At 41.4% G+C, this 20,832-nt stretch overlaps 3 protein-coding genes and 1 pseudogene across 3 annotated transcripts; all 4 read left to right on the top strand.

Moving 5' to 3' along the window:
* Positions 1–2,711: 2,711 nt before the first annotated feature.
* npvf (neuropeptide VF precursor) lies at positions 2,712–4,049 on the top strand. The gene is made up of 3 exons (XM_085446204.1): positions 2,712–2,878; positions 3,339–3,715; positions 3,827–4,049. Exons 1-3 carry the CDS (start codon positions 2,714–2,716, stop codon positions 3,894–3,896), a joined length of 612 nt encoding a protein of 203 aa, XP_085302330.1. The 5' UTR covers positions 2,712–2,713; the 3' UTR covers positions 3,897–4,049.
* A 2,217-nt stretch (positions 4,050–6,266) lies between these two features.
* Positions 6,267–7,249, top strand: LOC146683338 (cytochrome c iso-1/iso-2 pseudogene; annotated as a pseudogene).
* A 1,584-nt stretch (positions 7,250–8,833) lies between these two features.
* LOC146683337 (uncharacterized) lies at positions 8,834–16,436 on the top strand. Its single transcript, XM_085446388.1, has 18 exons — positions 8,834–9,255; positions 9,829–9,949; positions 10,034–10,143; positions 10,257–10,376; positions 10,617–10,661; positions 10,827–10,853; positions 11,672–11,743; positions 11,845–11,907; positions 11,997–12,023; positions 12,123–12,167; positions 12,333–12,368; positions 12,447–12,527; positions 12,696–12,792; positions 12,892–13,031; positions 13,195–13,314; positions 13,551–13,680; positions 14,193–14,295; positions 15,560–16,436. Exons 2-18 carry the CDS (start codon positions 9,847–9,849, stop codon positions 15,627–15,629), a joined length of 1,389 nt encoding a protein of 462 aa, XP_085302514.1. The 5' UTR covers positions 8,834–9,255; positions 9,829–9,846; the 3' UTR covers positions 15,630–16,436.
* Positions 16,437–16,519: 83 nt separating this feature from the next.
* On the top strand, positions 16,520–20,818 carry LOC146683336 (peptidyl-prolyl cis-trans isomerase FKBP14-like). The gene is made up of 4 exons (XM_085445718.1): positions 16,520–16,830; positions 19,439–19,590; positions 20,066–20,193; positions 20,361–20,818. Exons 1-4 carry the CDS (start codon positions 16,634–16,636, stop codon positions 20,517–20,519), a joined length of 636 nt encoding a protein of 211 aa, XP_085301844.1. The 5' UTR covers positions 16,520–16,633; the 3' UTR covers positions 20,520–20,818.
* Positions 20,819–20,832: the final 14 nt, after the last annotated feature.

Genomic DNA, 20,832 nt, shown 5'->3' with positions numbered 1-20,832 from the left:
CCTGCTGCTGCGGAGTCGGGGCGGTCTGCCTCCCCCCACCGCAGGGAAAAGGGTAACACCACCAGGGTCTGGGTGCAGTTCCCCCCTCCAGGGGCAAGGGTACCTAGACCCGGTTTGTAGAGTACGCTTGGGGAGTGTGATCGTGTGTACAACGTCTCTTTATGTCTGTCTCCACGTTGGTTGAGTGTGGAGTAAGTGCATATGAGAGCATGAGGGTGGGAATGGATGTTTGTGTCTGTGTGTGCCTGTATGTCTGTGTCTATATGTCAGGTTGGGTGTCAGGCGCCACCTCTCTGGGGACATCTCAGGCCCTCCAAGGTTTGGAGGCCTATCTCCCCCTACCACCACTTCCCCTGCCAGTGACGGACTCCCTCAGACATCGGTGCGTTGGTGGTTCTTTGTGTCCGGGGATGGGCGTCCAGGTACACACCGGCTCACTCCTTGGCGGCCGCTTATCTGGGCCTGGAGCCTGGGGCTCACTCGGGCCACTTCGGAGGTGGGGTGCCCCCGGCCTCTCGGCCTGGGGCTCGGTCACTCAGGCACGGCTGGCTGCCGGCGGAGCTCACGGGCGCGTCACTGCAACTCCCCCTGGCTTCTGCTCCGCGGCTGCTGAGTGAGCCCTCATCTGGGACTCTCCTCAGCTCTTTCTGGGACAGTGGCGCGGCTGCCCCTCTGTTGGTCTTCCTTGGTCTCTTGTGTTCTGGGGGCCTCTGGATGTCTGGAGTTTTGATCTCCTCCACACCTGCTTCATGCCCTGGAGGACGGGGCTGTGGCCCCCCCACACCCTCTAGCAGATCATTACATGAAGGAACCTTTTAAAAAACAAAAAACAAGCGCGTCCATGCTCACAGGTGTACACACGGGTGATCACACCCACAAACTACACCCTTTTTGGCTCCTACCTCAAAGCACACTGTGTTCTGTTGATCTTATGTGCTGCACAATAATGTTTAATATTTAGTATTTACTGTCATATTCCCATATATCATTGTTATGTTGTTTATTCTATTACTCTTGTTCTCTTCTGCTTGTTTTCTTTTTTCTTTCTCAGCAAGTGATCCAGGTGATTGATATATGCATTTTTTTTCTCTGCCCGTTCTGTTGGTTTATGTTTTTTGCCCTTCTCCCCCGTCCCTCTTCTCAGCTGTTTCTCTTTCCCTCTTTCTTTCTCCCCTTCTTTCCCCCAGTCAAGTCTGTCCCGTATTCAGTAAGTGAAAATAAAATAAACAATAAAAGGTGAATCAAATGGACCATTACGGCAAGGCTGGGATGGTCAATTTGGTAAAGTAAATCCGTTGGGCATCTTTGTTTGCCTTTAGACAACAATTCTGATGGCAAAAGAGCCAAACGGGACAGGCAAAAAAAAAAAAAAAGTTTTAAAATAGACTGAGGAAAAGTGTAAAAACAGCGTTAGAGTCAGACAAATCAAAATTTGAAATTCTTATTGGAAAAATATGGATGCTGCATCCTCCAGACTAAAGAGAGGAAGAACCATTAGGTTTGTTATCAATGTTCAAAAGCTTCCATCTCAGATTTTACAGGGATGCACTAGTACCTATGGAATTAGCAGCTTGCAGGTGTCTGCATCTTTTAGAGCAGCATACGTTCCCATCAGAGAAGGCCTTGCATATTTCAGCAAGACAATGCTGAACCGCATCCTGCATCTATTAAAACAGCATGGCTTCATAGGAGAAGAGTCCAAGTGCTGAATTGGAGTCCAGATGTTTCACCAACTGAAAGCGTGTGAGGCATTATGAAATAAAAATAAAAAATAAAAAAAAGCAGCAGCTGGTCTCCTCAGGTCCCGTTCATGGACTGGGATGCTACACAGTGGGAAATATGGCCCTGTCCCAGTGCTTTCAAGAACTGCTGCAGCTATTCAATTCAAATTGATTTAATTTTTTTTTTGATTGTTTTCTTAAAACGGTACACTTTTTCACTTTCAACATTTTATATATTTTAAAATATGTCTTCATGAGATTTGCAAGTTATTGCATGTTTTTTTCTGCTTCTTGTTTTGTTTTGTTTTGGCTTGGTTTTTTATTTTTTTATTTTTTTTATTATTTTTGGACATATTACACAGCATCCCAACTACTTCAGAACTGCGTTTGTAGATGCGTAGACCAAGGTGTTTCTTATAAATATCACATTTTTTTTAAAAAAACATATAGAATAATTTAATATAATAATTCAAACTAACTGAATTTTCAATAACTTGAATAAAATTATAATTGCTCTTATTTTTCTCAGGCCGTCGTTTCATACATGGTTATTTACATGCACGTAAATGTAAACATTTTAGTTACACTGTAAAGAAAACTTACAAGAAATCCTTACAAAAATGAATGTTTTGTTCTGGCTCACTGTAAATCAAATTGTGATGCTAAAAATGTGATATGTGGTATCTTTGTTGAACACCTGTTTTTGCTTCCTGTCAACTTCCTGCTTTCAACCAAACTAAACCGAAAACACGCTGACTGGTTCATTCAGCAGCCTAATTAGGACATACATACCTCCTCAAACATATCCTTCAGAGAAGGATAATTAGTAGGGTCAGGAATTTCCTCCTGTTAAATTAGGCTGAAGATGTATGTGCATGTGTTTGACTGTCTTCATCACACACCGCCAGTGACGCATGCTTTCAGGGACCTTTAATACCTGCAGACACTGTGGTAACCATATGTCCTCAGGCTGCTCAGAGAAGTTGTGAAATATGGTTGTTAATATGTTGGTAACAATGATACTGTCTGCGCTCCTGATGCTGCGGGGTCTTGGAGGGTCTGATGTACACGTCTTTGGGAAATCGGTCCGCAGCGGTAAAAACTTGCTCAGCAGCAATGACGGCACATATTCTGTGAGGAAACAGCCGCACCAAGAGGTAAGAAATAATTAGACCCATAACTTGTTAGTAAATGAGTAAAACATGTTTTGTGAACTGATTTAACATTTCAGAAATTGGTTAAAGTGTGAAAACCTCAAATAATCTTCAATTTCTTGAGCTTAAAAATTTAACCATATGGTAATTTTAGCTGATGTACAAGATTGTTAAATGAATAGCTGAGCAGATTTTAAAAAAGGCAACTCAAATAGATCATCTTGGGCTCTCCAAAATTAGCTTTTGCAGACATTGTTTCACTTTTTTGCAGAAAAATATGGGGTATGAGCATAACCTGTGGTGGCAACTAATGATTGCTTTTGCTGTGAACAAAAAATTTTTTTTAATGAATGTGAGAAAAAAATGCCCTTGACCCAGTAGTGAACCAGCAATTGTTTGGCTTGCAAAACTACTGAAACAGTGCATTATGTGCATTATATTTCATCTGATCTCTTGTTTCTAGACTAAAAATAAAATCCACAGGAGCTTAGATCTCGAGAGCTTCAATATACACGTGGCTCCCACCACCAGCAAATTCAGCCTCCCGACCATTGTCAGGTTCTATCCGCCCACTGTCAAACCCCTCCACCAGCACGCCAACATGCCATTGCGCTTTGGGAGACAGAGTCATCCCAGTGATGAAAGGACACCAAACTCCTCTCCCAACCTGCCCCAGAGGTTTGGAAGATCCTGGGTGGCAATTCGAGTGTGTGCAGAGTGCCCGAGCATCAGACGAGCACCGAACCAAGTGCTGTCTCAAAGATTTGAGAGGAATAGTCCCTACTGGAAGCTTCTGAGGACTGTTGCCATTGAACAGTTATTAAACACTGGCTTGCACTGGTAGGTAAATGATGTTCTTAATGGTTTATCTATCTTCAACCTCGGGTGCACTCCTGAGAAGGGATGGGTGTCCCATTGTGCATTTGCAAACAGTGTGCTTTGTTCCTACAGGGCTGAAAACTTTGATTCAACAACTACCTCAGATGAAGAAACAGAGCTGGAAGAAAAAAAGAGTAAATAGTGATTTTTGTCTATAGGGCTCTGTAGGATGTAAATATCAACATTTCTTTATTTTACTGTATAGACAAGTGCTTAAAGTGAAACATTTGAGGAAAATCTTGTATGTCTCTTTAAATAAAGTTACACATATTGTGATGGAAAGCAAATTTTCATATTTCATACTAAGTCACAGAAATTTTTCTCTTACATCTGACTTGACTTTGCACAGTTGACCTAGCAACGGTCATGAGCAATGTTTAAACCTCAGCCCTGCAATCACAAACTGTTCCGTCCTGATCCAAAGGAGTGTCAGTGGGCTGTGCCATTGGGAATAAAACTGATTTACACAAACATTAATATCCTGTGATGGTGGTCCATTCCTCCAGCTAATGCTGTGATTATCTCAGACATTGTTTAAATTTTTTTTCATCAGTTTTGCTTTTCAGTACTTCTTTGGAAAAATCATTTTATTGTTGAATTTTTTTTTAACCTTGCAGTTAACTATGTTAGCACCCGGCATCCACTGAAACCCTGCCGATACAGGAGCAACTTTACGGCATGTGACCCTGCAGTTCAGTGATAAACCACAAGGGGGAGACAAAAACCCAATCAAAGTGGCCACTGTGATCTTTCTGCTCAGCCTCTAGTTTGAAAATTTATTCACTTTTTTCATAATAATTCCAGTAAATATATATTTAATAAAGAAAATATGCTTCCTTGTCTTCCTATAGTGGCGTGTAAATAAACTCCTCGTGTCCTGGAAACCACCAACTATATATGTACGTACTCTGTCAGTAGTGGGGGTATATCAGGGTAATATGTACTATTTCAATGGCCAAAGAGGTTAGAATACTGGTGATTGGTGCAATATCATGAGATAGTTTTAAAAAAAACCTTCTGACATTTTGTATTCAGTGTTTTGTATATCAGTGGCTAGGTTGATGTGGAGGTTAGCGCTGTCACCTCACTGCAAGAATTCAAACCTTCTCAGGGACTTTGTTGGGTTTTCCTCTGGATTCAGTGTAAGTGTGGGGTTAACTGCTTTCTAAGCTGGTTGTAGATGCAGATGTGAGATAGAAAATACTTTGAGAAAAAGTAAATAAACATAACTTGCAATAGCATTAAAGAAAGTATGGCTATCCCGTAGCCAGTTTTACACCCTTTGCATTAGAGCCTTAGCTGGATAACACAACAAATAAAAAAATCTGTTGGCTGGCCTGGACAGTGTGGTTTTTAACAGATGAAAATGAGGAGCTGTGTTTATAAATCCATTATGGTTGCATAATGGTGACAAATGCATTTTAACCTGCAGATGAACCTTCAAACTGCAAGTGGGGATCACTGTAAAAATAGATTTCATAGAGGTGTTTATCAAAAGGAAAATTTATACTTTGTAAGTCTATCTAACACTTTAAAGAGTTATCTTACAAAACAGAAGGCTTATAGGGAAGGAAGTCCACATTAAAGCAAGGCAGTTGTGTTTCTTTAAAATCTTTATTCAATTAATGTAATTTCTTAAGTTCGAGCAGACAATTGCATTACTGTTAGTATTACAGAGTAAAGCAGGGAAGTTAACACATAAAACATTAAGCACACAGAAAACTCACACACTCCCACTGTTTCCTTAGTACTGTGCATCCTGTACTGCGGGCACTATCACTTTGTTAGATAAAACTCTTTATGTCATCCACCGGTTAAAAATTCATTCACACCTTTCTTGATTCACTGGAATGATTCTGAAAATAGTGATACTGATTTTGTTACTCCAGACTGAGGGAAAATGTGACCACCTTGGTTGTGTTTGGTCTCCCTCTAGTGGCCAATCATTGTACTGAATGAATGTCCTACTGAACCACTGCATAGTCAACCACCCCCATTATAAATTTGAGATCTTACTTTCTGAGCTTCAAACTATCCGGCGCAACGCTGAAGCTGAAGCTAAACACTGAACTTCTGTCCAGAGGTATTTCAGCCACAGTCCAATATCTGCAAGTTTTCCCTTTTGTTTATTAACTGTTCATTTATTTGTTTTTTATGTGTCTTTTTGGAGGATAAATGATGGCATAAATCTTTTCTCACTTTGACTTTTTAGCAAAAGCGAGTCAATCTTCCTGTTAAATAACTATTTTAGTTTTTTTTTTCTTTTAAACTTCTTTTTTTTGTTTTGTTTTTTTGTTTTTTTACATGTTTTTGTTCCCAGAACATCTTGTTCCACATTTCATAACTTGTGCATTAACAGCCTGGAAGTTGGTGAGTGATTTTTTTGACTCTGGGCTACTGTTACATGTAAATATTTGTGTAGTATATTTCCACTCGCTTCATATGTTACTAGTTTGGGTGTGACTCATTCCAGGTTGCACACTTCACTTGTGTCTCCTCCCAGCCACTGGTAATGGGGGATGTCAAGAAAGGAAAGAAAGTGTTTGTGCAGAAATGCTCCCAGTGCCGCACAGTGGGAAAGGGGGAGAGCCACAAGGTGGGGCCCAACCTGTGGGGACTGTTTGGAAGGCAGACAGGGCAAGCACCTGGCTACTCCTATACACAGGCCAACATTGATACAGGTACCATTGCTGTGCAGAACTCACCTTGGTTAGACTGACAGATTGATTGATCTCCATGCATCTCAGCTTTGTGAAGCTTTGTGTCTGAGTCTTTTCTATGTGAAAAGATGCAAATCAGATTGGTGGAAAATTAAAGCCAGTGCTAGCTTCTTCTGTGAAAAAGTCAATCATAATCAATCTATCCTCTAAGAACTATTTCTTCATCTTCAGCTGCTCCCTTTAGGGGTCGCTACAGTGAATCATCTGCCTCCATCTCATTCTATCCCTCAGCATCATTTTTCTTTTATGCCATCCCCCTGCATGTCCTCACTACATCCACAAATCTCCTCCGCAGTCTTCATCGTCTTCATATTCAACATCCTGACAGAACAAACCTTCATAATCTTATAAATTTCAGTAGAGCTTTGAATGTGAATTTTAATCTGCATTTTAACTCTTCTGTACTGGAATTTATGGGAGTTTTCCCTTGGAGTGCTCAGTAGTGTGTATATTTCTGCTATAATATTAAGAAAGGATATGTTTCCCATACCTGATGGCCAGAGCAGCAGGCCTGAACAGGTAGCACAGTAGCCAGCATTCTTCTCCGATTCACCGATTTTAATCTCAAAGAATTAATTTAATTATTGTGTTTTCTTTTTTAGATATTGTATGGGATGAAGACACAGAAAATCCAAAAAAGTACATTCCAGGCACCAAGATGATCTTCAGTGGCATCAGAAAGAAAAAAGAGAGAAAGGATATTATAGACTATTTAAAAGAAGCTTATGAGGCGCATAAACTACTGCTGATCGATGCTTGTGTGGAACATTGTTAGAACTTTGTTTTCTGTTAACACATAAGTGTTTTCTGTTTAGATGTATCAATTTGGGCAGGCTTTGTGTAAGAGGTTTTTAATCATCTTTTCAAACCACTGGGTGTTACAGACTTCGATCGTTACAGTGCTGCTCTTTACTTTCACTGAATTCATTTCTGTTTTTGTTTCTGTTCTGTGTTTTTTATGGATAGTATGGTCAACAAATAGATTGCTGTTGTATTTTTAAAAAGATAAGACAATAAGGAACAATGTAAAGTGCTTAGATTACTTTAACAGGCCTCATTCTTTATACTGAGTTAGCATGCTATTTTACATTTGCCAAACACCATTGACTTTGACCTTGTAGTGTTTAGTTAATCTATTAAATTTTTGCATAAAAACACAGCTGGTGTGATTTTTTAAGGTTGCCATTTATTTTCTTGAAGCACTGCTTTGTTTTTAATATGTTTGGCTTCACCACACAGCACTAGGATTCTAGCAGACAAAATTTTAGATTGAGACACTAATAATATATTCATAGAGCATATAGTTTTGAAGGACAAATTACTTTGCACCAACAGCCAACAGCTATCCTGAATCCTCTGGGTTTAAGATTACAGACGGATAAAAGTGAGCGGAGAGAGCAAATGAGTTAAGTTTGTCCAGCAGGTGTCTATCCTCCAGCAGTCCTCTGCTGGCTCCTCCATCACACACTGCTCATTATCACTGCACATCCTGATTACTATCAGTGATTTTGCCCTTTTCTCCTTTCTCCTCCCAAACTATGTGGATCAGACAACCACCCCCACAGGCAATGGATGATCAGGATCTATTCCTAAGGAAGTTTACATACTTCACTGGGTGCAGCAAAAAATGAGAGATTTTTTATCAGTTAGTTGTGGTGAGTACGGTGTACCTTACTGGGGGAGCAGCATCAGAGCTAGTGACACCAAATGACTGAATATACTAATCACAAAGGCTGGCTCTGTGATTGACTGCAAATTGGACACTTTTGAAGATGTGGTGGTGAGGAGATCATTGAACTATCTGCTATCCATTATGGAAAATCTTGGCCACCCGCTCCACCACTTACTAGACAGGCACCTGCTCTAACAGATTGCAAGTCTGGTAAAGTGTCTTGCACCAGGCCCTATTTGTCTAGCTGTCTATTTTCCTTTGTAATCTTTGAGCTTGCTTTCACATCTGGCAGGGTGGATGAAGTGCAGCCAGACACGAGTTGCTTACTCGTGTCTGGCATCCAAATAAAAAAAACATCCAAATAAAAGTTTTTATTAACACATAACATATTTCCTGCAGTATCCGAAGCAGCATTGCGTCTTATTTTTCATCTTTATATACAAAATAGTGCAATTTAATCGGACAACCAAAGTGTTAACTGGTAAAAAAGATAAAGATAAAATCCACGTTACAAACAATTATCACCAATAGGCTCGATCAATCAGCTGTTAGTGAAACTTTATTTTATTTTATTTTATTTTATTTTATTTTATTTTATTTTATTTTATTTTATTTTATTTTATTTTATTTTATTAAACGGACAAAGGTATCCAGCAGAGGGCGCCATTACTCCAATAAAGAGCTCACCACTGAGGACGCAGAACGTGCCAGGCCAGTGCAGGCACGCGCAAACTTAAATTGCGTTATGCGGCCAGCTGTCCTGAACCCGATCCAGATGACACAACAGTAAATGGTCCCGCGATCCACGCCCGCTGGGAGCTGAACAGCACACCGCCGTGTCTGCTCCACTCAGTGGCTTCTCTCTCTGATGGGCTCTGAGGAGCGCCAAGAGAAAAAACAAACGGTCCTCTGAGCTGCAATTGTGTTGTTATTGACCGGCGGTGAAGAAGCGGGTCGATAAGTGGATCGGATTTATTAGCTCTCCAGATTGGCTACACAAATGTCAGAGGAGCCACAGTACTCGGGACTGCACAGCGCGCATCTCATTTAGACGAAAGGAGCGCCGGACGGCGTGTCTACAACAAGTGCGGCGCAATTTCGAGCTGAAGGTAAAGAGATCGCGCAAATGAAATCCACGGGATGACATTTATTAGTGGTTTAGGGCTGTGGTGTCGTTTCGACAGCATGTACTGTTTAATCAATAGGCTGCGAGAAGAAGAAGTGAGCGCCAGTGACGATGTGATATGGAGTGACACGTGAGCCTTTATCAGCATCTTTATGCAAAGCCACCCTCTTTCTCTCTCTCCCTCCTGTTATTGACCTGCATTGACCGCATGCAGTGTGAGCGTGTTAAAATGGTTTGTGTGAATGAATCTTACTATTGTTGACAAGCAGTGGCCTCCCCTCTGTCTAATTCTGGCACAGAGGGTGGGTAGGTGATGGTGGTAGTGGTGGTGCATGGCTGGAATTACAGCGGTGTTTAAATCTGCTGCAGTGTGGAGCTGCAACAAGTTTATGATGCTATAAGGAGAGAGAGAGGCTTTAGTGGACTGAAGTGATGAAATAGTGACACCCTCAAGAGGGAATAAGGAAAAGTGACAGGTGCCAACTACTGCAGTAAGCTCAGGGAACAGCAATAGAGTGTACTGTGTGTATAATCGGCTGCCCTGTGTGCGTTTTAGGAAAAGTAATCCAGCAGCATGGACCTGGAGAATATTGCAGTTACCTTTCTCATCCTTCTGTCTCCTGCGTGGGCCTCATCTCATCACTCCTATATGGACGCCATCCTCTCAGCCCGCTCAGGTAAGTCCAGCTTTGCGTGTGTGTGTGTGTGTGTGTGCATGTTCCCCTCCATTTGATGCGCACTGCTCTCTTTTTTCCTCTCAGGCTTCAGGTTCCTGGCCGAGCCGATGAGGTTTGACCCCTGTTGTCTCATGTCACCTCCTCCACCACCACTCTTCCCTCCTCCGCCTCAGCTTTGGAAGAGGGTCAGCCCTGTACGTCTTCACAAACACACCTGTTTCTATACAGCCTCCCCTACCTGCCCGATGTAGGCCACTGACTTAAAAAGAACTTTCTCTCTGATTGTGTGTTTACTGATCGAATGAAGGACAGCAACAGCCTGTTGGAGCCGAGTGTTTTCGGAGGGGAGGTGCAGATAAAACCAAAGCCTGTGATACCAGGATGTCCGCCTGGACCTCCGGGACCTCCAGGTCCGACTGGCCCAGAGGTAAAGCTTTACTTCTAAATAAATAAATAAATAAATAAGCTGCTGCACAAAATCATTCTCTAAAAGCAATTCAGCCCGATTTAGCCACAGAGCATCCACCTGACAGCAAAACCATTCTTAGACAGCAGATGGACATATTGTTAAACAAGCGCAAACCTTTTTAGTATTGATTTTTCTACAAATGTACCATGCTCATTATGGGATATGTGAGATTTATATAAATCTGGTGACATTTTTCAGGGTCATAGTGGATTGCCCGGCATAAGAGGACCAAAGGGAGAGAAGGTGTGTGTGTGTGTGTTTTGAGGGTTTTGTTTGAGGGGTGGGGGTGAGTGAATTATGTCTCTAATGCAGTTTTCTGTAAAAGCATTTGTGTTTGTGTGTGTCCTTGTGCTCTTCTCTGCTCTAACGAGCACCCCATCTCCTGCCCCTCCATTTGTCCTCCTCCAGGGAGAAATTGGACGTCCAGGGTTAAAGGTGAGCTGCTCATCCTCTCCTGCACATCTTCTGCTCCTCAACTCTCTCCGGTCCATCTCGTCATCTTGTCCTTGGTGTAATGGGATCAGGATTTTCCCCACTGTCTGCCTCTATTCTCCCCCCTGGATGCATCCTGGAGCTCTGTGATGTGATTTGTCTATTGATGTGCTCAGAATATCCTCTGCAGCTGCTAAATGGGTTCCGCTGCATTAGTCCCAGAAGATGCTCGTCCTGCAGCAAACTTTGATCCCGTTGTCCCCTCACCTTGCTGTTCCTTTTTTCTCCTCTGCTCCGGCTTCCTCTCTCCGTATTTCTTTTTCCTTGGCCTTGCTCCAGTAGCTCTCGTACCAAACTCTAGTCCTGCTGATCCAGCCTCTCCAGCACTCTACTTCTCTACTTTAATCACTCTAAGTGCCTTTGCTCTTCGTGATAAATCACTCCACACACATACACACACACACACACAGCAGGTCCGTAGAGTCTCTACAGGCTGCGGTTTTAATGAAAGGCAGTTAAATGAAAGCACATTGCTTAGCATGGCAGCAGCTCTGCAATGCTTGTCCGGGTGTCACGGAGATGTTCGGCTGTTGTCTATCATGTTTGGCTCTTTTGCCCAGAACCCAGATTGATTAGGCTTTCATTCCCGTCCAGTAATTTGCAGTGCTTCTAGAGCGGAGTCTGAGTTGGAGGTCGGACTCTAAATGAGTTTGCAGCAAAATTCTTCGTGCAGTTTTAGAGTAGACGAGCAGCTTTTTGTGTTCACATCACTTTTACTGAAGCGGGCAGAGAAACTGTTACTGGTATTGATGTTTTTGTAGGGTCGTACTGGAGCTCCAGGCCTGCCAGGCAAACAAGGAATTCCAGGATGGCCTGGCCCACAGGGGCCCAAGGTAAGTGTCATGACTCTTCCTCCAGGCACAGACACATTTTTGGGTGCATTTTGTTTTTTACTCCTGACACCTGAAATACATCTAGTTGTATTTTTTCTCAGGGTGAGAAAGGGGACCCCGGACTCATGGGATTACCAGGACTGAGGGGACCACCTGGAATAAAGGTTAGTGGCATGTTTACAGGACTACCTGTTTGATTCTTATTAAGCTTTCTCTCTCTGATGTACTCTTGTCTCTTACTCTGTCTTTTCAGGGTTTACGTGGTTACAAAGGGGAGAAGGCAAGTTCTGTGTCACATCCTCTAACTAACTGCTCTTACTAAAAAAGTGTCATATCCACATTTTCTCTTTCTCCCCTCGCCCCAATTCTTTTTTATAAGGGAGCTCGAGGCGATCCTGGACCAGTAGGCCTAAAAGGCGATAAGGTTTGATACACTCCCTTTTTTTAAAATTTAAAATTCAAATGATTTCAGACCTTTTTCTTGGTATGGCTGTTTCAGAGTCCAAATAAATTACTGTTAAGTATTTCATATACATGTTATGACAAAGTCAGTGTTCTCACAACAAGCTCCCATTCTGTCTCTGAACAGGGTTCAATTGGTTTGCCTGGGATGCTTGGACAGAAGGTAAGAGTAATTAAAGACTTAAGAAGATGAAAGATTTGCTTTTTATCCAGTTATTCCTCAATTTTGCTTCTCTCAAAGGGCGAAAAAGGACCAAAGGGAGAGCCAGGAACATCAGGGAAGAGAGGACCGACTGGTCGTCCGGGGAAGAGAGGCAAACAGGTGAAAAAAAGAAACGTTCTTAAAACAGTTTTGGAAAATATAGCCAGTGAAGTGGGGTCTTTTACCTCACACACACACTCACTGATGCTGTTCCCATTGATTAGCACTTTTTTTTTTTTTGCATATTTGCTTTGTAATCTACTTTCTGGTATTTTATAATTTGCACAGGGTATGAAGGGCCAGACTGGGGCCACTGGATTGATGGGCCCTCCCGGACCTCCAGGTCCTACTGGCCACCCTGGGCCACCTGGTCCTCCTGCATCAGGTATAGTAGCTCACAGACATGACCCAATCAGAAGCAGTATCCCACTGGCTGCTTGTGTGTTATCCAAGTTTATTTTTGTAAACTATGTGTTTCTTATAGGTCTCTATCTAGTAGGGGAAAAGGGGGATAAGGGTCTTCCTGGTCCACCGGGTCACTGTAATTGTGAAGGTGCTCTCGGACCAAATAATGCTCCTTTTGGAAGTTACACACAGCGGCGGAGTGGAAATAAAGTCACAGCGGTAAAACCACATCCTGTCACAATACTGTTATTGAGTATTTAAATTGGCATGCTTTCACTGATCTGTGTGTGTGTGTGTGTGTGTGTGTGTGTGTGTGTGTGTGTGTGTGTGTGTGTGTGTGTGTGTGTGTGTGTGTGTGTGTGTGTTTCATATTCACCACAAGATATTTGTGGTAAACAGTGAGGAGGAGATGGACCATCTACAACAAGAGAATGCAATAGCATTCAGGAAGGATCAGAGGATGCTTTATTTTAAAGACAAAGATGGATGGAAGCCCATACAGGTAATTTCAAAGCATTTGCAGCACTGAGCAGCAGCAAGTCAACTGTATGACTATATGTACTGATGAAGGCAACGGTATGAGGCTGAAAGCGCTAGAAGAAAGTGGGGGTTTTTTGTAGATGGTACACAAAAGCTTTCCAGAAAATAAACTGCAACTTTAGCCTCAATGCTTTGATATCTTACATGCAAACCACTAGACTCAGAGGAAGTTGGAGCTTGTTCTTTCAATTTTTCTAGCCCTTCCAGCCATACCAGTCTACTGAGAAAGTCCCAGACAGAGTTGGCGTGTGTGGAGATGGAAAGGTGCAAGCCCAGCACGGAGAGGAGTGTGATGATGGAAACCAGATTGTCACAGATTCTTGCCTCAGTGAGTTCCGTGTTTGCTTTGTTAACTTGCACACCTGCAGAAATAGCCTGTAGAGGTTGAAATCTCATATAATGCAAGATGTCCCATTTTGCTTATGTTTCTTTATCTCTTACAAATATCCAGCTTATGTGAATTTAGCTGAAACTGCTTTTCATTTGTCTAAATTTAAAAAAAAAAGAGTCTCCAACTGTAAAGTAGATTGGTTTTGCTGCTGATGAGGTACCCTGCAGAGCATAACTCCAGTACACCACAGAGTCTGATCCCACATGGCATAGGATGAAAGCTAGTAAGCACTGTGAGACCTTTCCTTGATCTTTCATTAATCTCAACCCCCCTCTTTTTTCTGCTGCCATCCTCTCCCTACTCTCTGCTTCTGTTCAATTAAATTAGCAAGAAAATGCTGTATTGGCATCACTGAAGCAGACTGCAGTGCCAAAGAAATTAGTAATGTCTTCTCTCTCCCTACCCTCCTCTGCCTCCTGCTGCCTCTCACCTCCTTTCCCTTGTGACAGACTGTAAGTGGGCCTACTGTGGAGATGGCTACAGGCACGAAGGAATAGAGGAGTGCGATGGAAAAGACTTTGGTTACCAGACCTGCAAGTCTTATCTCCCTGGGTATGTTCACAGACAGCTCTCAGAACACAAATGTAGAGTCCATTCATTTAGACTTGCTCCAGAGACCAGATAACTCAAGATGAATCCATTAAAGTGTCAAAAACTGCATTTCTAATATGGGACTCTGTGAGGACGGACTATTTGGAGCCATTTTCACATGGCCATTTGAGAAACTGACGTTTTTGGCACACATTCACGTTGATTTCAGTTTTCAATCTCAGATTTTGTACTGTGTTAGCAACTAGTGAGCTAGTTACTGCATCATCTTTTGTCTTCTTGCAGTGTAGTAATCAGTGTTAGGGTGACGTAGTGAAATTTAAACATGTTTTGTGAGCAGCACAGTTTGAAACAGTCCGCTGGCCGGGCCTTTCTACATGGAGTTTGCATGTTCTCTGCAGCTACTCTGGGTCGTCCCACAGTCCAGAGACATGCACGGATTAGGTTAACTGGCAATTCTAAATTGGCCCTGGGTGTGAATGTGATTGTGAACAGTTGCCTGCCTCTCTCTGTTAGCCCTGCAATAGACTGTCCAAGTTGTACACAGCTGGTATATGCTCAAACCCGTGACGTAACACAGTATATCTCATTTCTATATCATAGCAAAAGCACAGTTTGGGGTTTTCAGTGCCGTACTTTATTTAGGCCAGGATTTCTGTGAGTCCTGACTTTAAAAAATATAAAACATAAAATGTTATTAGTGAGCCATAAAGATGCTCACATGCAGATTTTTTGTTTTTTAACATGTTTTTAACTCCTTTTTATGGACTATGATGGCATCATAATTTCTTATATAGTTAAGAACCTTCAGCGGCCTAAAATACACATGTGTGACAAGTTCAGTTGCTCAGCTCCTGGGTCGTCTACAGCGAAGAAAGTTCAACATACCCAGATTGTCTGATGTGGATTCACTAAATGCAGCGCTGCTTTAAAAAGGACAAAAGCCAAAAGATTAATTTTGAACCACCTAAACAAAACACAGGGTTAACCCTGAAGTTAAGGATAAGCCAAAATCCTGCTTTGTAAAACAAGCCTCTGTTGGTATAGGAGGAGTTTGCAGACAAAGATACAAACAAATACAGAGAGAGAGTTTTTGTAAGTATAGTAAGTGTTACTGTATGAATATAAGAGCTCATCTAATGGTGGGTCTGCTTTGAGAAATAAGTCAGTATGCTTATCTTCCAAAAATAGTCCACTCACGATAACTGTAAGACAATGCAGCGCATCAATTGCACGTATTACAAACCAGTTTTTGTGTCTCCTGCAGGTCCTTTGGGCATCTCAAATGCACCGACTCATGCCTCATTGATTCTACTGGCTGCAAGTACTTCACCTGAATTCAGAGGTTTGAAAACAGCCTCAGTGGATCTTTGCAAATCCTCTTGATGATCATTGTGATCAAAGGGATTGTACTTCAGATTTCAACTGAAGTCTCACCACTTTAAAAAAAAAAAATTAATTAATTAATAAATAAACGACAGACTGAGAAAGAGTAGTTAAGGGAAGCTCTTGTGCCTGTTCTGAGCCACGAAAGGTCACGGGAGGTGTAATCTCTAATTGACCTCAGAAAACAGCTCTTTGCTAGTGTCACTTCATCGGCTGCAGCACTGTTACGGACACTAGAACTGTTGGGAAACATTTTAATGATTTCATGTTTGTATCATACGAAATAGTTGTGTATGACTTGCTGACTGTTAATGCAGAAATAATCTGTGTTATAAAGCACTTTTTAATATGAAAAAGATATAGAGATATATGTACTGTAGTATACAAATCAGGGGTGTGTAAGTGTGTTTATTCCTGTGCAATATATTACAAAAAAAATGCAGTATATTGATGAAGTGCAATGCTGTCATATTGCATGTAAATGTGTTTTTTTAGTGCACGACAGACCGCTTTAACCAATGCTGTAAATATCCAAGCCAAAGTGAGGCCTTTTAGAAATGAATGTCCAAATAACTCAGATGGAAGAGATGGGAAAAAATGAATGTCATCCAAAAAAGGATCATATTTGATTATTGCAGCAGCATGTGGGGGATACATCAAATCATTCATTAAACTGTAATTAGCTGATAATCTGCCTGCATGACTGTACGTTTCATGAAGCACTGTACACTAATAAAGATTCATTCAGATGTTGCCAAAGGAAAGTTGTGAGGGGGATTGTCTGTGGGTGGGGCTGCCGAAAAACGATCAGCCAATCAGAGGAAAACTTCCTGCAGCGACTTGTCTCTGCCACGTAGAGGAACAGCTGCACGTTTTCATGCCGCAGCAAGTCTGTTAGAAACTTTTTAGCTCTTTGTTCAACAGGCTGTTTCTTCTGAAAGCTGACTGTGTCAGCATGCTGCTGGTTGTGCTGAGCTGGCTCTGCTCCTTCATGCTGGTGTCCGTCAGCAGCGGGGGGAAGCTGCCCGAAGCTGAAGTGACGATAGAAGTTCTGCACAGACCTTTCCTCTGTCACCGAAAGTCCAAGTATGGAGACATTCTGCTGGTGCATCATGACGGATACTTTGAGAATGGCACCATGTTTTTCTCCAGGTTTGTTTCATGGCTAACGCGAGGCTTATAACGCTCAAATATGATGATGCAACTCTGTCAAGGAAGCAATGAAGGAGCTGGCTGAAGGAGAGATGCAGTGACGTCACCCTGGTTTCATAAACAGCTTTTATAGATTTAAAACTCTCGAATGTCGATGTTAGCATTTATCTGCAAGGGATACAAAGTTAAATGTTATGTCAAACATGAGGCCCGTGGGCCAAAATAGGCCGGGCAAAGACTCCAATCTGGTCCACTGAACACATAGCTGTAAAACTTTTAACTACTGCCAAAGACTTCCCCCAGGGCCATTCATACCACACCAAAGTTATTAAGTAATAGATAGTCAAATTATATGACAGAAAATTTTCAGTCTTTTCACTAAAATGAGCAAAAACTTTTTTTTTTTAAATTACATGGTAAGCTACTAGCAACCAGAACTTTTTCTGTAATTTCATGGCCAAAGAGTCATGCTGACTGATTTCTTCCATGAACTACAGCAGAATTTCCTTATCATGTAGAAAAACTGAGTCATACTATTAAAAATTGCTTCTTTTCCTTATACTAAGACATGTGAACGATTCAATGTGTAGTTTAACTTCTTTACACAGACAGAAAGGGGAGTTTCACTGGTGGGCTGGACCAGTGAAGTGGCCTGTATGTGGCCCACGATGTAAAATGAGTTTGACGTCCCTGCTTTAGTGCAAGAGTGTCAAACATTAGGTCCATGGCCAAAAATGGGCCCAGCCAAGACTCCAGTGCGAGCTTTGGAAAATGTGATTAGGATCAATTTTGGACTTTTAACTGTATTTTAAGTTTTAGAGTAAAGACCTCCCCCATGGACAGTTGTATTACACCAAATTAACAGTTTAAAAATAAAATTAAATAATAATAATGTAAATTAATAATATTATTGTAAAGTAGATTTTCTGTGAACTAACAAATTCTTCTGTTTTATAATTACAGGACTGTCTGGGCAATGAGCTAGCAGAACATTTTTTATAATTGTACACATTTCTTTCTTACAATTAATGCCCAAAGAGTCGTGGCAACAGATGTTTTTCATTTACTAGAGAAATATATAACAATATATATCGGATGACGATATAAAAAAGTATGTTTCATTTTACGCTATCGTTTGTTTCGTGGTGTCGCAAAATAAACTGTTTACGGCAATATTTTTTCATTGTTTTGATGATCACTGTAGTGGCTATATTAATTTCTTCAAGTTCTCTCTTTCTCTTATATTTTATATAACCACACTACAGACGGACAAGTGCCTGTTTTTATGCGTTGTGGTTAGCAACAACTACGGTAAAACCATCGCGTGTCCGCTTGTTTATGTTCCACATAAACCTTTCACAATAAAGCTTAAGATCCTGTTGAGACTTTTCAAAATAAACTGAATCACGTGAAAGAGCAGATTATTAACGGATGAGAATTAAAAAGGAGCCGCCAGGTGCTAAAAAATAAACCTTAGACTCAAATAAATACTCACAAAGAAAACGGCGGCCTTTACAACTTATGTCTAAAAATGTATAGTTTCATGCATCGGTTAAAACACTTGACTCCGGGTAAAGGACGCGCAGCTGGAAACACTTCCCGCAAGACGAGCTGCCCGAGATTCACAGAATTTACAGAAATTGTTACATTTTTGTGATTTATATAGTTATCGGGACGATAGAATTCTTATATCGGGATATGAGATTTTGGTCATATCGCACAGCCCTACCTCTCGTGCATCCAATGCTGACAACAAGCAGCTTTAGTCTTCAGATTGGCTGGACCTCACAAATGTAAGGTTTTGACACTGGGTGGGTGGAAAAATAATATCCCTCTTCTTGAATTAATGAAAAATACTTTATTTATCCCATAAATAATAACATCGACTGCCAGATGACTCTCTGCCAGACAGATATTTTTTTTATGATGCAATAATACAGCTATTTTCTCTTGCTTTAGACTCAGGTGGTAAAAGTGACTCAGGAACACAGACACAAGGCTAACACAGGTCTTCAGAACCTCGCACTGATGCCATCAGGGTCTGCGTCCTTGCTGTAGTGTGTAGTTTCTCCAGCTGTCTTCTAACCAGGCCAGAAGACAAACAAGCAGGGGTGGTTCCTCAGATGTGGGGTGGATGTGGTTTTAATGAAGAATAAGTGGAGAACTCATTGAAGGTGATGAGGGTGTTTACTGAAGGAGGAGGCTGCAGAATGCCCTTCATGCTGCACTCTCCTCAGTTCCTTTTCTCCAGACATGAAGGCGTCTTTTTTTTTTTTTAACAAGCAGTTCTTTCGGGTCACTGGTGATCAAGGTTTATTGTTCTTAAAGCAGCATACAGTTCCAGCTGGAAAGATAGTGTTCACTTGATATCTTCTGAGATGGAGCTTGTCGATTTGTTAATGTTCTCTCAGTGGGGTTGGCTAGGTCCACAGTCTTTGAAATCACATAGAGCCTGCAGTAGAAAAACTGTCTGATTGGAGCATTCATATCAGCAGGAATCATTATAACTCTGAGAAAAGCATCATAATTTCCTTGACCTTTGATGACACCTCAGACCTTCTCTACATCTCAACTTTTCACTCTTTCGACACCTGTGTTTGTTGACCAGTCGAGTCAGCGGTGACAAGCAGCCAATCTGGTTCACTCTGGGCATCAGAGAAGCAATCAAAGGCTGGGATAAAGGCCTGCAAAACATGTGCTCAGGAGAGAAGAGAAAACTGGTCATACCTCCAGAACTGGCCTATGGGAAGGAAGGAAAAGGTACAGAAGCTTCATCCATATCTAAGAAGTTTCACTGCATGTTTTATGACACGGTCTTCTTGGTGTCTCCAATTCTCACAGTGTGACATTATTATGCACGCATCTTATTATACTTGTCTTTCTTGTTCTTTTTAATTGCTTTCTAGGAATGAATTCATTCAATGTCTCTGAATGAAGGTTTCATTCAGTGACATTAGTCCACTTATTCTCTACGTGGAGCATGTGAACAATACTGTGCTTTTTTTGTCCGGTAAGCACAAACCACTCTAACCCATAACATCTGTCTCTTCTGTTTCTAACTAACCTTTCTAATGCCAACAGATTCACAGCAATAGATTTGCTTTTTATTCCTTTTTACCATCTGTGTTCTTCAACGGAAGAAAACTTCCTGGATGCTTACTGGAAGTTTTGGCAATATTCAATTTCAGTTTGAACTGACATCTCTGCCCATTACCCTCCTGTTCTCTGTATTCAGGTAAGATTCCACCTGAAAGCACGCTTACCTTTATCATCGAGGTGCTACAGATCAGAAATGGACCTAGGTCACATGAGTCCTTTCAGGAAATGGACCTCAACGATGACTGGAAGCTCTCCAAGCATGAGGTGAAGATAACCATTGAAAACACATATGAAGTTACATGGATCGGTTACATATCCCATGTCACTCTAGACTTTACTTTCTGTACAAAGAGGAAAAAGTGTGATTTCTAATTCATTTTATTATGTTTGTACTTAAGTCCCAGTCATCCTGTTCTTTTCATGTCTGCCAGGTGAAAGAGTATCTAAGGAAGGAGTTTGAGCGTCACGGCTACCCTCCCAACGACACTCTACACGAGAACATGGCGGAGGATATCTTTGCCAAAGAGGATGAGAACAAGGACGGTTTTATATCCTCTAGAGAGTTCACTTACAAACACGATGAACTGTGAAGTCCCATGAAGCGCTGGTTTGTGTTTCGTGGTGGAAATCCTTGTCAGAGACTCTTTGAGGTTATTTTTGTCTGTTTCAGTTTTACAGAAGCTTTAAGTCTGTGTTGCGTGACGCTGTGTGTGGTTAAGTTTAGTTGCAGATTGTTTTTTAATTTTGTGATTTGTTTATGAAAATCCTTTTTGGGACCAAAGTTAGATATTTTCACAAGTCTAAATATCTGTGTGAAAACTGTCGTGAAATATCAGGTTAATGTTTTTTGCTCTTTTTTATAAATGTAAATAAATTTTGGGCAAACTTGGGAAGACTGAATTA

This window comes from Copadichromis virginalis, linkage group LG22, assembly GCF_057382275.1.
Source record: "Copadichromis virginalis isolate Kocher_CV1m ecotype Utaka linkage group LG22, C_Virginalis_male_GT1.1, whole genome shotgun sequence".
NCBI classification, from domain to species: Eukaryota; Metazoa; Chordata; class Actinopteri; order Cichliformes; family Cichlidae; genus Copadichromis; species Copadichromis virginalis.
This window is presented reverse-complemented; position numbering and strand designations above follow the sequence as displayed.

What these genes read in the sequence shown, in the direction of transcription:
- LOC146683337 (XM_085446388.1), top strand. Translation starts at nt 9,847, where the DNA reads ATGGACCTGGAGAATATTGCAGTTACCTTTCTCATCCTTCTGTCTCCT. An exon ending in TTGGACGTCCAGGGTTAAAG is followed by an intron (nt 10,854 to 11,671) that starts GTGAGCTGCTCA and finishes ATGTTTTTGTAG; the next exon opens with GGTCGTACTGGAGCTCCAGG. An exon ending in TGCAAGTCTTATCTCCCTGG is followed by an intron (nt 14,296 to 15,559) that starts GTATGTTCACAG and finishes TGTCTCCTGCAG; the next exon opens with GTCCTTTGGGCATCTCAAAT.
- npvf (XM_085446204.1), top strand. Translation starts at nt 2,714, where the DNA reads ATGGTTGTTAATATGTTGGTAACAATGATACTGTCTGCGCTCCTGATG. An exon ending in GGAAACAGCCGCACCAAGAG is followed by an intron (nt 2,879 to 3,338) that starts GTAAGAAATAAT and finishes TCTTGTTTCTAG; the next exon opens with ACTAAAAATAAAATCCACAG. An exon ending in TTAAACACTGGCTTGCACTG is followed by an intron (nt 3,716 to 3,826) that starts GTAGGTAAATGA and finishes TTGTTCCTACAG; the next exon opens with GGCTGAAAACTTTGATTCAA.
- LOC146683336 (XM_085445718.1), top strand. Translation starts at nt 16,634, where the DNA reads ATGCTGCTGGTTGTGCTGAGCTGGCTCTGCTCCTTCATGCTGGTGTCC. An exon ending in GGCACCATGTTTTTCTCCAG is followed by an intron (nt 16,831 to 19,438) that starts GTTTGTTTCATG and finishes TTTGTTGACCAG; the next exon opens with TCGAGTCAGCGGTGACAAGC. An exon ending in GGAAGCTCTCCAAGCATGAG is followed by an intron (nt 20,194 to 20,360) that starts GTGAAGATAACC and finishes CATGTCTGCCAG; the next exon opens with GTGAAAGAGTATCTAAGGAA.